The sequence below is a fragment of the Fusarium pseudograminearum genome, chromosome 4, assembly GCF_000303195.2.
Source record: "Fusarium pseudograminearum CS3096 chromosome 4, whole genome shotgun sequence".
NCBI classification, from domain to species: domain Eukaryota; kingdom Fungi; phylum Ascomycota; class Sordariomycetes; order Hypocreales; family Nectriaceae; genus Fusarium; species Fusarium pseudograminearum.
The window spans coordinates 6774069-6787438 of record NC_031954.1 but is presented as its reverse complement, the minus strand read 5'-3'; the positions used below and the strand labels follow the sequence as shown (position 1 = coordinate 6787438).

The window sequence follows — 13370 nt, the reverse complement described above, 5'->3', positions numbered from 1 at the left end:
TCCCTTGAGCGCCTCGCATCATCGAAGACCATCCCGAACTTTCCATCAGCAAAAGCACTTAAACCTCGAGGCAACCCTTCCACGGACAGTCCGCGACCTTTTTCGACGACCTCGTATTCTCAACTCATAAAAAACCGAAGGAACCTTTGACTGAGAGCCTACTTCATCGCCACTATGGCTTCCAAGACCAAGTACCAGGCAGCGCCCCAGAGCGACCCGGACGACGACTACACCCACGCGCCCCCCGCCTATGCTGAGGGTTCTGCCGCTCGCGATGAGACACAGGGTCTCTTTGGTACGCCCCGCGACAGCGAGGACAACCTCCCCGATGACTTCAAGGTAGGAATAGATGACATTCGTCCTCGATAGTCGGCAAGTCACTGACATCATCTACAGTTCGGCGGCTCTGTAGCTGAGGCTACAGTTGACATTCGCAACCAGTTCGTCCGCAAGGTTTACACCATCCTCACCGTCCAACTCCTTGCCACTGCTGGAGTGAGCAGCCTCACCTTTTTCAGCACCGGTTACAAGGACTGGATCCAAAGTCATCCTGGTGTCGTTTGGGCTTCGGTACGTCCTCTCTCATGCTTGAACCCGATTCACATGAACCGCTAACACGAACATAGCTCTTTGGTTCTATGATCTTTATGGGCCTCACATACTGGAAGCGCAAGTCCTACCCGACCAACCTTCTTTTCCTCTCGCTGTTCACTCTTGCCGAAGCCTACACCATCTCCGTTATAGTGTCCTTCTACAAGACGTCCATTGTTCTAAACGCCGTTGTCCTTACTGCCGGAATCTTTGTCTTCCTGACTCTTTTCGCCTGCCAGACAAAGTACGACTTTACCTCATGGATGCCTTACCTTTTTGGTGCCCTCTGGGGTCTCGTCATCTTCGGTTTCATGGCAATGTTCTTCCCTTACAGCTCCACTGGTGAGCTCATCTATGGTGGTCTTGCCGCTCTTATCTTCAGTGGTTACATCCTCGTCGACACCCAGCTTGTCTTGCGTCACCACCACGTTGAGGAGGAGATTGCCGCTGCCATCAGCCTTTACCTCGACATCATCAACCTCTTCCTTGCCATCTTGCGCATTCTCAACAGCCAGTCTAACAACTAAGCTTGTTGATATACAAAAGTCCCAACGTGGCATAGAAGCAAGAGCTATGACAGTGCAGCTTGACTCTTTGTGCTTAGTTCATCCCGGTATTGCAAAGATTGTGTGTTATACCAGCGGGCTCATTAGAGTCGTATCTTAATATGTATGGATTATAGACGGTTGTCTTTATGAGACCGTAAGAAATGGCGTTTTCTGGAGAGTTTGCCTTCCTTTCATTCGCACCATTTCCTGTAGTAACTCGACATCGGATCGATAAAATAAATCAATATACAGAATTACCCACAACGAATCACAACGTCGATTTTTGGGATGAGGTCAGGCAAACATGAAACAAGAGATCGAATTACAAGAAATATTGAATTTATTTGATATCAGCATTAGAAGGCCAGTAGAAAAAAGAAACAATCAAGGATGTGTCGTCCAAGGATGGACAACGTTGTACGCCCAACGTAAGTCTGACATGACCACAAAATGGCACCAGAACACGGCGAAGGTCCTATACGCCGCTGATCTGCATCCATCGTATCGTAGTGCACGGGTGTCTTCATCCCTCAAGACACTCTATGCAAGCCGTGTTCCTACACTAGCCACGCAAATGGCAATCCTCCCTTGATTATGCTTCTAACAGGCTTGCCACCTGCCATCAGACTCCCACAGCAATGCAGCGGGAGCGTCCTGAATCATCTGATGGATTGCGAGCAGCTAGGCGAAGCAGGTTGGCGATGAAAAAAAGAAAATGACAACTCAGTTATTCAGCAGCAGGGGGAATATTCTCATCTTTCTCTTCAATCATAGGAGAGGAAAAACCAACGCCAGCAATCGACAATAGTCCAACGTCGCATTTTTAAAGCACCGCAAAAGACCTAAAATGTGAAGTGGTAGGTCTAGTTGAGCTGCTCCTCGCCACCATTGGGCTCGGGTGTGCCAGCGTTCTGAGCAGCGGCCTCTCGTTGCATACGAGCCTCGATCTCACGAAGCTGGGACTCGCGAGCCAGAAGCTCCTGTCGCTTCTCGTTGATCTCACGCTGCACCTTGAGTTCGATCTCGCGCAGCTTCTCCTCCTCTCGTCGGAGTTGCTCCTCCTTGAGGCGGACGGACTGGGAAGCAAGGTCCTCAGGGTTCATTGAGCTATCGGCACTAGAGAGGGGTCAGCATTGCATCTTTGCACTAGGTTTTGGTTAAACTCACTTTCCAGAAGCACCGTCGACGGTCTTGGACAGCTTCTCGGTACGGTAGTTCTCGTACAAGAAATCATGGGTAATTTCCTTCAGATCAGCCAAGTGGCTGTGGAGCAGCGCTGATCGAATAGCAAGGAAATCGGAGTGACGAGGGTTGTCAACCTCAACAACACCCCAAGGGTAGTGGCGGGCGCGAACCTTGCGGCCACCAATCTCAACAACATCCTCAGATCCGACAATGGCAAAGGGCATAAGGCCACGGAGCTCGGCGTTCTCCTCAACGGTGTCCTCATCATCCTCCTCAATATCGTAGGGGAAGTTGTAGACGGGAATGCGGTAGTGCTCGATATCCTCCATAACAAGCTTCTTGGACTCGGCAAGCTCAGCGGGGGTGAGTGAATCGGCGCGGCCAATAACGGGGATAACGTTGACACGGGGGGCGAGTCGCTTCATGAGCTCGATGTCGAGTTCTCGGAGACTTGAATTGTTAGTGGGGATCGGGCATTGCTAGAAATGTCAAACACGTACCCATGGCCTGTAGGAGTAATGAAGTAGAGCATAGCATGCACTCGGTTGTCTCTGAATCGAGGGTTACGCTTGATACGGGACTCTTCGGCGAGAATGTCATCGTATTGCCTCTCGAGGTAGCCAACGATCTCTGAAAAGCTAGCTTCGTTGTCAATCTGGTCACCGAAGCCAGGTGTGTCGACAATAGTCAGAGAGATACGAGTACCCTCCTCGTCAAGCTCAAGCTCTATTTCCTGGTCAGTAATCTGTATAAACGCTATCGAAATAGTTGTTGCACCCACCAACAGTGATGGGCTTGATCTTAACACCATCCTCAACGTGCGCGCCGCTAGCATCGTCGGACTCCTTGTGCTCGAGCACGCTCTTTCCGCAGAGAGTGTTGACAAAGGTGGTACGGCCTATTGTATGTGAGCTTTGTTGTTTGTATTCGGTCGCAGGGAGGTGCTGCATGGGCAATTGCAGCTTCTCCATGTGGTAACGTACCAGTGCCTGAAGCACCGCAGACCATCAGGCAAAACTGAATACCCTTCTTGACATTCTTCTTTCGGCGGATCATCTTCTATTGGGGATTAGGTATTAGCCAACTGCAACAGATACACGGTAGTCGCGTGAAGGTTTGGTCCCGTGAACCTTGTGGAAACGGTAGCTTTATCGACGGGAACATTCAACATAACGAACGGGGTCGAAGGGAGGTGGAACATACGCCCATGGACGACATCTTGAAGATCGGTTTCGGAGTGACGGGATGAAGCTTAAAGGTGAATGAGCGGCAACGGTAGGAATATGTCGAGAACACCAACGACTCAAATCGAGTATGGTTTTGCGGTGGTTGAAGTGGAAACTTGGGGAACCTGAACCAAGGGGAAAATGTTAAAGGAGGCTAGGAACCAGGAGAGAAGGATACGGGTCGTGTTGGACTTGGGCTGCTCAAGGGGTTTGGCCAATTTCACACCTGGCCAATCGCTCCTGCTCTGGGATTCAGGGGAAGTACCTAAGCTAGAGTGTCCAGTGTCCCATTATCAGAGAGGGACAGCAGGTGCACCCCTACAAAATCCACACTTTGGGTGCCCCAACGCCCTGTCAAGCCAGACCGCCTTCCCGCCCAAGGGACCACTTAGCGGACCCCCACAGGCCTTGCTGTGGCGCTTGCTTGCAATCAGAGCTCGTCGTTTCGTTTCATCACGTGATAGATCTCCCGCCGCCACGACAACTGGGAATGGGATGTGCAAGAGTGGCTGACTACATCTTGTGGCTATTTGGTACCGTGACGCGGTTAAGTTCAATGTCCAAAGGTCAAGGAAGAGTACCTTTCTCTTACACCAAACATTACCTTGTGTATGTTCCCGTTTTTGTACATGAAATACTTGCATCGTGAAACGTCCTTGTCACTCTCCATAAATCTTTAACTCGAACTTCCTTGGTGTATCATAACGCCCGTCTTCCTCTATAATATACAAGCCCTTCGGTTACGCAGGTACCGTACCAGCTGCATTCACCAAGCAGGTGGATCTGTAAGCGACATCAGATACATTATCAAGGCATAAACTTTGAGTTTATCGAGATTCGAGATGCAACTCTACTTGCAATAACTCTTGTTTGAAACTTCTTTCTGAAGTTTTCACCTCATCCCGAGCTTGAGCGTCGACAAGTCAAGTCCTTAACATTACCCCTCCCGGCTCTTGCGCCGACCTACCTTGACAGATACACATACAGTACTTGCACACATCAAGTCACTCGCTATGAACGTGCGACCACCCATCGAGGCCTCAAGCTCCGAGGCTGTCTTGTCCGTCTCTTTCAACAATGATGCGAGTTGTTTCTCCGTCGGCCTTGATTCTGGTATTTGTGGTAGGTTATAACTGCCATCTTTGCATCTCACTTCGCTGACCGTCATGTCTTAGTCTTCCATACCAAATCATGCCTTCTCAAAGCCTCGAGAGGTAATTTTTCATTCATCAACGTCTTCCATCAGTATTCTCACAGTCCTATAGATTTCAACGCCGGAATCGGCCTCGTTCAGATGATGGGCACGACTAATTACCTGGCTCTAGTTGGTGGTGGCAGGTCGCCCAAGTTTGCTATGAACAAAGTAGGGTTTCTCTCGGAGCTTACTAGAAACATCACTGACTGTACAACAGGCCATAATATGGGACGACATGAAAGGCAAAGTTGCTCTAGAACTTACAACTCTCACAGCAGTACGAGGCGTTCAATTAGGCAGGGAGCGCATCGCTGTTGTCTTACAGAACAGCGTCCGGGTCTACTCTTTCACCAAGCATCCAGATTTACTACACATATACGAAACCGCGGACAACCTCGCAGGCCTATGTTGTCTCTCGGACAAGAAGCTCGCTTTTCCTGGTCGAACTGCTGGACAAATACAACTCGTCGAGTTGGCGACTGGTAACGTCAGCATTATTCCAGCCCATTCTTCTGCACTAAAGGCAATTGCTTTGAGCCCGGATGGAGAACTCCTCGCCAGTGCAAGCGAAAAGGGTACTCTCATCCGTGTTTATTCTACAAGCAACTGTGCAAAACTTGCCGAGCTTCGCCGTGGAATTGATCCTGCTACTATCTTCTCTCTCGCCTTTTCCCACTGTGGTACTATGCTCGCCTGCACTTCGGACAAATCCACTCTACACGTATTCGATGTACCTCATCCACGGAAGCCAGGGATGAACCGAAGTCAACAGATTGGCACGCCTGGAGCTGATGCTGGAGACGGGACAGGGAAGTGGGGCATCCTTAGCAAGATTCCCTTGATGCCTCGATTGTTTTCCGACGCATACTCCTTCAGCTCGACCCATTTCGAGGCTGGAGATGAAGCTGCGATAGGTGGGATTCCTTTCTCAGAGAGCACTGTCTTGGGAACATCCCGGCCACCAAAGGGTGTCATCGGATGGATCGGCGATGACAGCCTGGTGGTCATAGGTGCAGGACACGACGCGCGATGGGAGAAGTTTGTTATTGTCGATGGCGAAGATGGGAAGCGACACTGCGTTAGGGAAGGGTGGAAGCGGTATTTGGGTAACACATGAACTACTAATGGAAGCTGTGCCACAAAGCAGGGTAACGACGACAAGGAGTATGAACTTTAATGTTGGGCAGATCAGGAACGGCGTTTGAGAGGTTTAGAATAATTAGAACTGTTTTGGTTCTCATAGCGTATTGCATTAGATAGTGCTCTGTTTTAATCCTCGCGCCGTCTTGGCGATTGACTCCTACTTCGTCGTCTTGGCCTTCTATCGGGGTCTTCGTCTCTGCGCCGCTTATGCCGCGACTCGTCGTGATCTTCCCTTCGCCTTCGGTGCTCTCGATCGCCATCTTTTCTTCTATCTCGGTCATGGCCACGGTCCTCGTCGTCCTCGTTTCTTTCTTTCCGTCTGTCTCTGTCCCGTCTCCTCTCTCGGTCATGGTCGTCGTCTCTATGTCGACGAGGTTCTCTGTCTCGATGGCGCTCCTCTCTGTCTGCAGGACTCTTATGTCGTCTTGACCTGTGGTGCTTATCCTCTTCGTCCCCATCTTTCCGTGATCGATGTGACCGATGGTGCCTGTGTTTATCTTTGCGATCCTTCTTGTCTGCTTTGCGCCGTGCCTCATCGACTTCTTTCTTCTTTTCCTCGATTAGGAACCCCTTCATAGGATCGTCATCGTCGTGTCCTTGCATCAAAAGCGCAAGTTCTCGCTCCTCAGGCAACATCGGTCGCACCACTTCCTCTTCACTGCTCTCATCTTCTGAGACAGCTTGACCTTCTCGCTTAAGCATGTCTTCCCAGCCCACCTTGAACTCGTCCGGATCCTCATCGTCCCGCATCTTGTATCGCGCATGGTCAACGCTGACCAGGCGACCGCCCATATCTGCTCCACCGAGGTTGTCGACCGCCAAATCGGTACTTCTCTGATCCTCGTACTTGAGCCATCCGAAACCTTTGGACTTGCCAGTCTCTTTGTCGCGGGCCAATTTCAGCCAGACTGGTTCTCCGAATTGGGAGAAGATTGTAATGACATCGCCTTCGGATAGCTCGTAGGGTAAACCGCCAAAATAGACGTAGGCAGTGTCGCGGTAGTCGGTATGCCAGGAACCTTCTGGAGTGCTGAGCGCGTTTGTTAGTAGTGTTCGAGGTATGCTTTTGAGGAATCTTATCGGATACTTACATTCCGTTTTCAATTTCCTTCTTGTTAAGCGCTTGAATCGCGCGTATTTTATTCATCGTGTGATTTCAGTTGCTGGCTGCGCAACTGTATGAAGAGTCGAAAATTATTGATGTTGAAAGTCGTATTCAACGTCAGAACCAGTAGAAACATCCACTGAAGCTTCAGGGGTCCGTGCACTAAATTGTAGCATGGGACAATTTCCGGACCGAACGCTAAATGGACGGGGTATGGGCCAAGTGCCAATGGGGGAGCAATTGGTACCTGGCAACCCTCCACTGAGCTGGCCACTTTGGGCTTTTTGGTGAAGCACGGCGGTCGACGATATCTACGTACCACAAACCACCAAGACTGTTGAAACACAACTTTTCTTACATCGGACAATCTCGAGTCGAGATACACGACGGTCGACCTTGACGCTTACATCATCTTCATTGCCGCGGCACGCAGCGCAGAAGATGCTCCTACAGCGACTCTAATACCCTGTCAACCTCCTTTTAATATTGTCGAGACAACCCCAAACGCGTATTCTACCAAAACGTCTATCCAAGACAGTCAACAAACCTCAAATCCTAATTCCGGCTGTGCCAACAATCCATGATCTAAATTACCTCGAACTTGACCTATAATCAGTCTGCCGGCGAGCTCGCTGCGCTGAATACCGGAGCCATGGCGAATAGAGTATCGGTCTATACAACAGGTTCAGGCGATTCTGAAGGTCGCGATGGCGAGCAAAAGAAGGACCTTTGGACGTCTATGCTCGAGTCCGTCGCGAGCGGCAAACGACTACCGGAGAAGAACCTCATCGTTCTAGGTATGCAGAGACGAGCCAGCCATATCAAGGAGCTCGATTAGCTGATCACGACCCTATCAATTCAGGCGGTTCTCCCGAACATCAAAGAGACTTTCTTGAATCTCTTTCCAGCTCCGAACCTAGGCGCAATGCGGACCGGCTTAAGATACCACCGATTGCCAACAACTTTGCGCTGGGCTACACATATTACGATGTCCTCGACGCCGACCAGGATGGTTTGTGAATACGTTCAACGCAGCTTTGGGCGTTTGATTAACATGTCTAGATACCTTGGCTCGAGTCTCGCTCTACTTCCTTTCTCAGGCGTCTACCGAGTTCGCTTCCTTAGTCGCGCCCCTCCTTACCCCAGAGACGATCCCCAACACCTCTCTGATCATCCTACTAGACTGGTCACAACCGCACCTGTGGCTGCGACAAATATGGACTTGGGTCCAGGTTATACAAGAGGTCCTCAAGAAGGTTGACACAGATCAGCACGCTCTTATGGAAGAGGTCATGTCTGCCTGGAAAGAGAGAGGTCGAGGAGGCGCAGCGACCAATCTTGACGGCACACCTTCAGCTACAGCCACTGGTAGTGATGGAGATAGCTCACTGCCATTGGGACCAGGAGAATGGGAGGAACCTTTGGGTCTGCCACTCTGTGTAGTATGCCAAAACGTAAGACACCACCCGGGAATTGCCAAAGAATTTACTGACAAAAGTAGGCGCAAAAAATGGAATTCCTTGAAAAGAATCAGGCATGGAAAGAGCCCGATTTCGATACGGTGTTGCAATACTTGCGAACAGTTTTGTTGAGACGTCAGTTCATTCTAAAATCACTCATACTAGCCCAACCACTAACATTTTACAGATGGCGCTTCTCTCATCTATACCTCACAAAATGCGCCCTCTCAGCTACCGTCTCTTATTCATTCCACTCTTGGAATCACATCTCTCCTTAAGCGTCACCCACTAAAGCATAACGTTATCGATCGCGACAAGATTGTCGTTCCTACTAACTGGGACTCGTGGGGCAAGATTCGTGTTCTTGGCGGAACGTTTGACGCCGAGCAGGTCTCTAATTCATGGTCCGAAGATATCAGCACTCCCCGCGAGTCTATGCGCTTCAACGACGATGACCAAGGTGAGGTGGATGAGGCAGAGTTGGAGGAGCGAGAACAGAAAAGTGCCATCGCGCGCTATGAAGGATGGTGCCGTGACCCCAACAGCGGCGGCTTGGCAGTTGTCGAAAATGCTATGCATGGCGAGAAATGGATCAGCGTGGAGAGTGACGATACTCAAGACTTTCTGGAGAAGCAGCTCAAAATCCTCGAGGCATTCAAAGCCAAGCAGCCAGAGAAGGGTTCCGACAACGCCATCGCTCGCAGCACACGTCATATCGATTATAGCGCCGACGAGAAGAGCATCAGCGAGCACATTGGTCCTGTGCAATTCAACATGGGAGGTATTCAAGTTGACGCCGATGATATGCTGCAGCGTCTTAAAGTAAGTCGAAAACAGCATGACTGTGCAATGGAACCAGGAACTGACACAAACAGGATCGCAATGCATTTTCTTCCTCGCCTAGTAATGAAGAGGAGGAAGCTGAGTCGCCTGCTGCGAACATGGCCAAGGACTTTGACAACGAACAACTGCAGAGTTTCTTTACTGGTCTGATGAACCGCAAAGGCACAGCAGATGCATCCCGTTCTTGAGTTAATGATACAAAAACAACCAGACTAAAGAAATGCGGTTGGCTTATTCCCTTCTCACAAGATAGTCTACAACATAAACTCTATTGCTCGATAAGTGTAACGAACTTTTGGCGAGGGGGACCGGTGGCCAATGCAGAATACGGAGTAGATACCCCTGAAATGACAAATTCTATCACATTTTAAATATGTACGCACATCCGAACTCTGGAGAGCAAAGTGTGTATTCGCTATCCTAGCCTTCGATTCCTGCATTGTTGTGTGCTGGATCACACCACAAATGTCTAGAGCCAATCCGTGCTCGTTTTTATCTGATCCAGCACTGACCTTTCCTTGTAAACGCCTTGGGCTTGGGAACATCGAACGCGGACATTGAAATGAGCTCCATATCTACAGCTAGCCCGTTCAAGTTGTCAACCTCGCTGGTTTGTATGCCACATTAACTTGTGGTTTTTAGTTGCCCAATCTCTCAGTAACAACGCTTCCAAGCAAGCCAGGGAACAACCAAGGATACTGTGCAACTTCAATCTCAAACGCATTTATCGTCTGACGGGCTTTGGTAGTAAGCTCCTCATCCAACAGTAAGCTTGCAAGGCGGAAAAGGTTGGCAACGCTGACAGCGTTTGTGGATGGAAGTGAAGTATCCATGCCTTCCTTCAGGCGAAGAATCACATGGGGGCTATGAGCTTTTGTCGTAAAGAAAGCACCATCATCATCGAAAAACAAGGAGATTTGTGTTTCTGCGGGGGTTAGCGGAACGTCATACGAATGAAGAGAACAGAGTGTGACTTACGCTGCAGAGTTTCAGCAAACTCAAGATACTGATGGTTCTCCGTCAGCCCGAAAAGGTCCAATAGACCTTGGATGAGGTAGGCATAGTCATCCGCAAAGGCGGTATGTCCTCTTTCCCCACACCATGTCCTGTAAAGGACCTTCTCGTCGGCATCCCAAAGTCTCTCTTTAATACAAGCAGCGGCGCGCTCTGCCGCACTCTTGCACCTAGAGCTTTGCTCCGGTTTCAACGTTCTCAAGGCAGAAGCTGCCTTGGAAAGTGCTGATATGACAAGACCGTTCCATCCTGCAACAATCTTGTCGTCTAATTCAGGGCGCACACGCTCCTGTTCTCGCTTTTTTCTCAAAGCAGCCTTTCCCTTTTCAATGTACTCCCGAATCTTTTCCACTGGCGTACTGAAGTGGCTGCTGAGCTGTTCAACAGTGGTCTTGACACACAATATGTTTTGATTCATAAAATCGTCGTTGGGGTCGTTCGTCTCCTTAACGTTTCCATCCTTGTTCACATTCCAATACGCCGCCAGAATAGGACTCATGTGATGATCAATGTCGTCCAAGACTGATTTGAACTCACGCCACGTCCATACGTAGTAAGCACCCTCTCTCTTCTCATTGTCGCCTTGTCTGTAATAAGAATCAGCCGCTTCACTTGAAGCAAAGCCACCCTCGGGAAGGGTGACAGGAGATGTGGTGAGATATTCGATAAGTTCAAGAACAACATCCAGGAACTCGCCCTGCTCACCCCCACCGCTTGCCTTCCAGGCGTCAATATATAGGGAGAGTAATTGCGCGTTGTCAATGACAAGCTTCTCAAAGTTAGGGATGCTCCAGTCCGCGGTGACTGAACAATGAGAGAACCCAGTAGCTCCAATATGGTCGTGCAGCGCTCCATCACGGATCTGACGCAACGTGTACAGGGCAATTTTAGTGGCATGTCTGCATTCGTCGTATCCAACAACATCCTGGACGGGTCCCGGTGCTGTCAAGAGTCCCAGCAAAAACGTCAGCTTCGGGGGGATCATATACTTGGGTGCCAAGCCAAACCCTCCATGTACTGGGTCGAAGGTGCCAGCGATATTTCTATACGCCACCTCCAGCTGATCCAGATCCAACTCCTGTGAAACGATCATAGTCCTGTTTTCAGTGGTACTCGGATTGCTGGGAGCTGGTGCGCCCCAGCCAGCCAGCGGACCCAAAGCTGAGGGTGCCGTGATACTCCTTGTACCCAAAGTGCCCTCAGCTGCAAATTCCTTGAGCTGCGCAACAATCTCAGTAGCCTCCTTGCGGCATCTAGCTTCTTGGTCATTCCATGTGTCTCGCATCTTATTGAGAATAGTAAGAGAGTCGAGAACCTCGTCAGTACTATCGCCATTGTGGCGTCGTCTTCCTGCGGGCCCAACCCAATAAGTTCCACCAAAGACTGGCTCCAGATTCGGCGTCAGGAACACGTTCAAAGGCCATCCACCAACCTTGTGGACGGCTTGTGCATAGTTCATATAGACAGCTTCTATGTCAGGGCGCTCCTCTCGATCAACTATGACAGGCACGAAAGACTCGTTTAGTACCGCAGCCGACTCAGGGTTAGAGAAGGTCTCGATTGACATGAGGCGACAAGCTTGAATTGTTAGCCATGGCAATGAGAGGAAAGCTGACGCAAAGATGATGATATGACTTACAGTGGGATGCCTTGTAACCAATATTAAGAAAGATAGGTTTGTTCTCTTTGCGTGAACGCTCAACTGCCTCGTCGTCCAGGAGTTGCCATGCGACCAAGTCCTTGGTATGATCCCGAATGTACGGGCTCCGACTAGAGGCGGCGCGGTTTTGCAAAGGCAAGAGGGGTCTGGGTAAGCTCGAAGCCGACTCATCGCTACTCACAGGCGTTGAGCGCATGGCTATGGCCGACGCGGTGAGCTCTGAAGCTACCATGCTGAAGGGTTGGGACTGGTCTTGGTCTTGTTCTTACACGCTGCGCTGTTGTTGTTGTTGATGTTGTCGTCAAGGTCCACGACTGAGTTTGCTCTGGTGGGGAGGGCTACAGCTGTCAGTAGGTTTGACGTACGAATAGCGATAAGGCTGATGATGATGTAAGAGCTGTTTGTAGCTCTCGCAAAGTCTCGAAAGAGCTATCACTTGAGGTAGTATTGGTGTTGATGTCGGTATGGAAGAGATAAGCGAGAGGGATCCATGCAGACGGCTACAGTTGGAAGGTAGAAAGATAGTCCCGGTGATTAATCACTCGCCAGAAGAGGCATGGAGATTTATTAACGGTGGAAGCTTCCCGACTTTTGGCTGGATCCCAATAGAAGCCGAGCACCCAAAGGCAGTGACTTCAGAGACAATTCAGCGGGGTCGTCCTTGGCCCAGGCTACAGTGGACTCAGTCTCAGTCGTGGCGGGGGTCATCCCAGTAGCGCTGTTTCCGCTTTAGGAAAGGCTGGGATCCTCTTTACATCGGCTTTCGTGAATCAAGCAACAACAATGCCGTGTCCATGAGTCGTGTAGAACGTTTTCCCCTCGGCTTTAGGGGCTTTTTGAGAGTAATAACGGACCTAGGTAAAGCTTACTTTTTGTTTTCTTTTTCTAGCACTGCCGAGTAACGGGCGCGCTTGCGGCCTGATATTAGTTGGCTCCTAACAGTAAAAGTGGCATTTCTTCTACCCTAGACCCAGATATTGTAGTTACTGAGCAACAAAATGAACAGGATTCAAGACCGTACTTGACAATTGAATGATAAATACACTCCCGAATAGAATAGATTTATCTGTTAGCGGACTTGCTTAGCCTCTGGGTCTAAGTGGTTGACATCTCAGTAGATACACCATCAGACTCTGTCGTCACCAACACAATAGTCGCGACTCTTATCACACCAATCACGAGCATCATCATCAATTTTTAACAGCAAGTACTGAACTAATCTAAGTTAAAGGTGGAAAAAATTCAACATCAAGCCTGACTTCTGCGGATCGTTGCGCATGTTTATGAAGTTATGGTGACACCCACCAGGTTTGTTGATAAAGTGACACGGAGCAAACAACCGGAGACCTAGTACCAGGAAACACAAACGAGTAACACACAGAAAAGGAAAAAGCATACTG

At 49.7% G+C, this 13370-nt stretch overlaps 6 protein-coding genes across 6 annotated transcripts; 3 read left to right on the top strand and 3 right to left on the bottom strand.

Annotated features, from left to right (window-relative positions):
- Positions 1 to 174: 174 nt before the first annotated feature.
- On the top strand, positions 175 to 1118 carry FPSE_05099 (uncharacterized protein; the record flags this gene model as incomplete). The annotated part of the gene is made up of 3 exons (XM_009258217.1): positions 175 to 339; positions 397 to 570; positions 627 to 1118. 3 exons carry the CDS (start codon positions 175 to 177, stop codon positions 1116 to 1118), a joined length of 831 nt encoding a protein of 276 aa, XP_009256492.1.
- An 884-nt stretch (positions 1119 to 2002) lies between these two features.
- On the bottom strand, positions 2003 to 3542 carry FPSE_05100 (uncharacterized protein; the record flags this gene model as incomplete). The annotated part of the gene is made up of 6 exons (XM_009258218.1): positions 2003 to 2255; positions 2307 to 2774; positions 2825 to 3050; positions 3106 to 3222; positions 3308 to 3383; positions 3528 to 3542. The coding sequence occupies 6 exons, from the start codon at positions 3540 to 3542 to the stop codon at positions 2003 to 2005; spliced, it is 1155 nt and encodes a 384-aa protein (XP_009256493.1).
- Positions 3543 to 4563: 1021 nt separating this feature from the next.
- On the top strand, positions 4564 to 5862 carry FPSE_05101 (uncharacterized protein; the record flags this gene model as incomplete). The annotated part of the gene is made up of 4 exons (XM_009258219.1): positions 4564 to 4672; positions 4726 to 4764; positions 4816 to 4913; positions 4963 to 5862. The coding sequence occupies 4 exons, from the start codon at positions 4564 to 4566 to the stop codon at positions 5860 to 5862; spliced, it is 1146 nt and encodes a 381-aa protein (XP_009256494.1).
- A 152-nt stretch (positions 5863 to 6014) lies between these two features.
- On the bottom strand, positions 6015 to 7035 carry FPSE_05102 (uncharacterized protein; the record flags this gene model as incomplete). Its single annotated transcript, XM_009258220.1, has 2 exons — positions 6015 to 6918; positions 6980 to 7035. The coding sequence occupies 2 exons, from the start codon at positions 7033 to 7035 to the stop codon at positions 6015 to 6017; spliced, it is 960 nt and encodes a 319-aa protein (XP_009256495.1).
- A 610-nt stretch (positions 7036 to 7645) lies between these two features.
- Positions 7646 to 9484, top strand: FPSE_05103 (uncharacterized protein; the record flags this gene model as incomplete). The annotated part of the gene is made up of 6 exons (XM_009258221.1): positions 7646 to 7790; positions 7856 to 8005; positions 8056 to 8447; positions 8495 to 8588; positions 8641 to 9275; positions 9329 to 9484. The coding sequence occupies 6 exons, from the start codon at positions 7646 to 7648 to the stop codon at positions 9482 to 9484; spliced, it is 1572 nt and encodes a 523-aa protein (XP_009256496.1).
- Positions 9485 to 9934: 450 nt separating this feature from the next.
- FPSE_05104 (uncharacterized protein) lies at positions 9935 to 12202 on the bottom strand (the record flags this gene model as incomplete). The annotated part of the gene is made up of 3 exons (XM_009258222.1): positions 9935 to 10221; positions 10275 to 11888; positions 11950 to 12202. 3 exons carry the CDS (start codon positions 12200 to 12202, stop codon positions 9935 to 9937), a joined length of 2154 nt encoding a protein of 717 aa, XP_009256497.1.
- Positions 12203 to 13370: the final 1168 nt, after the last annotated feature.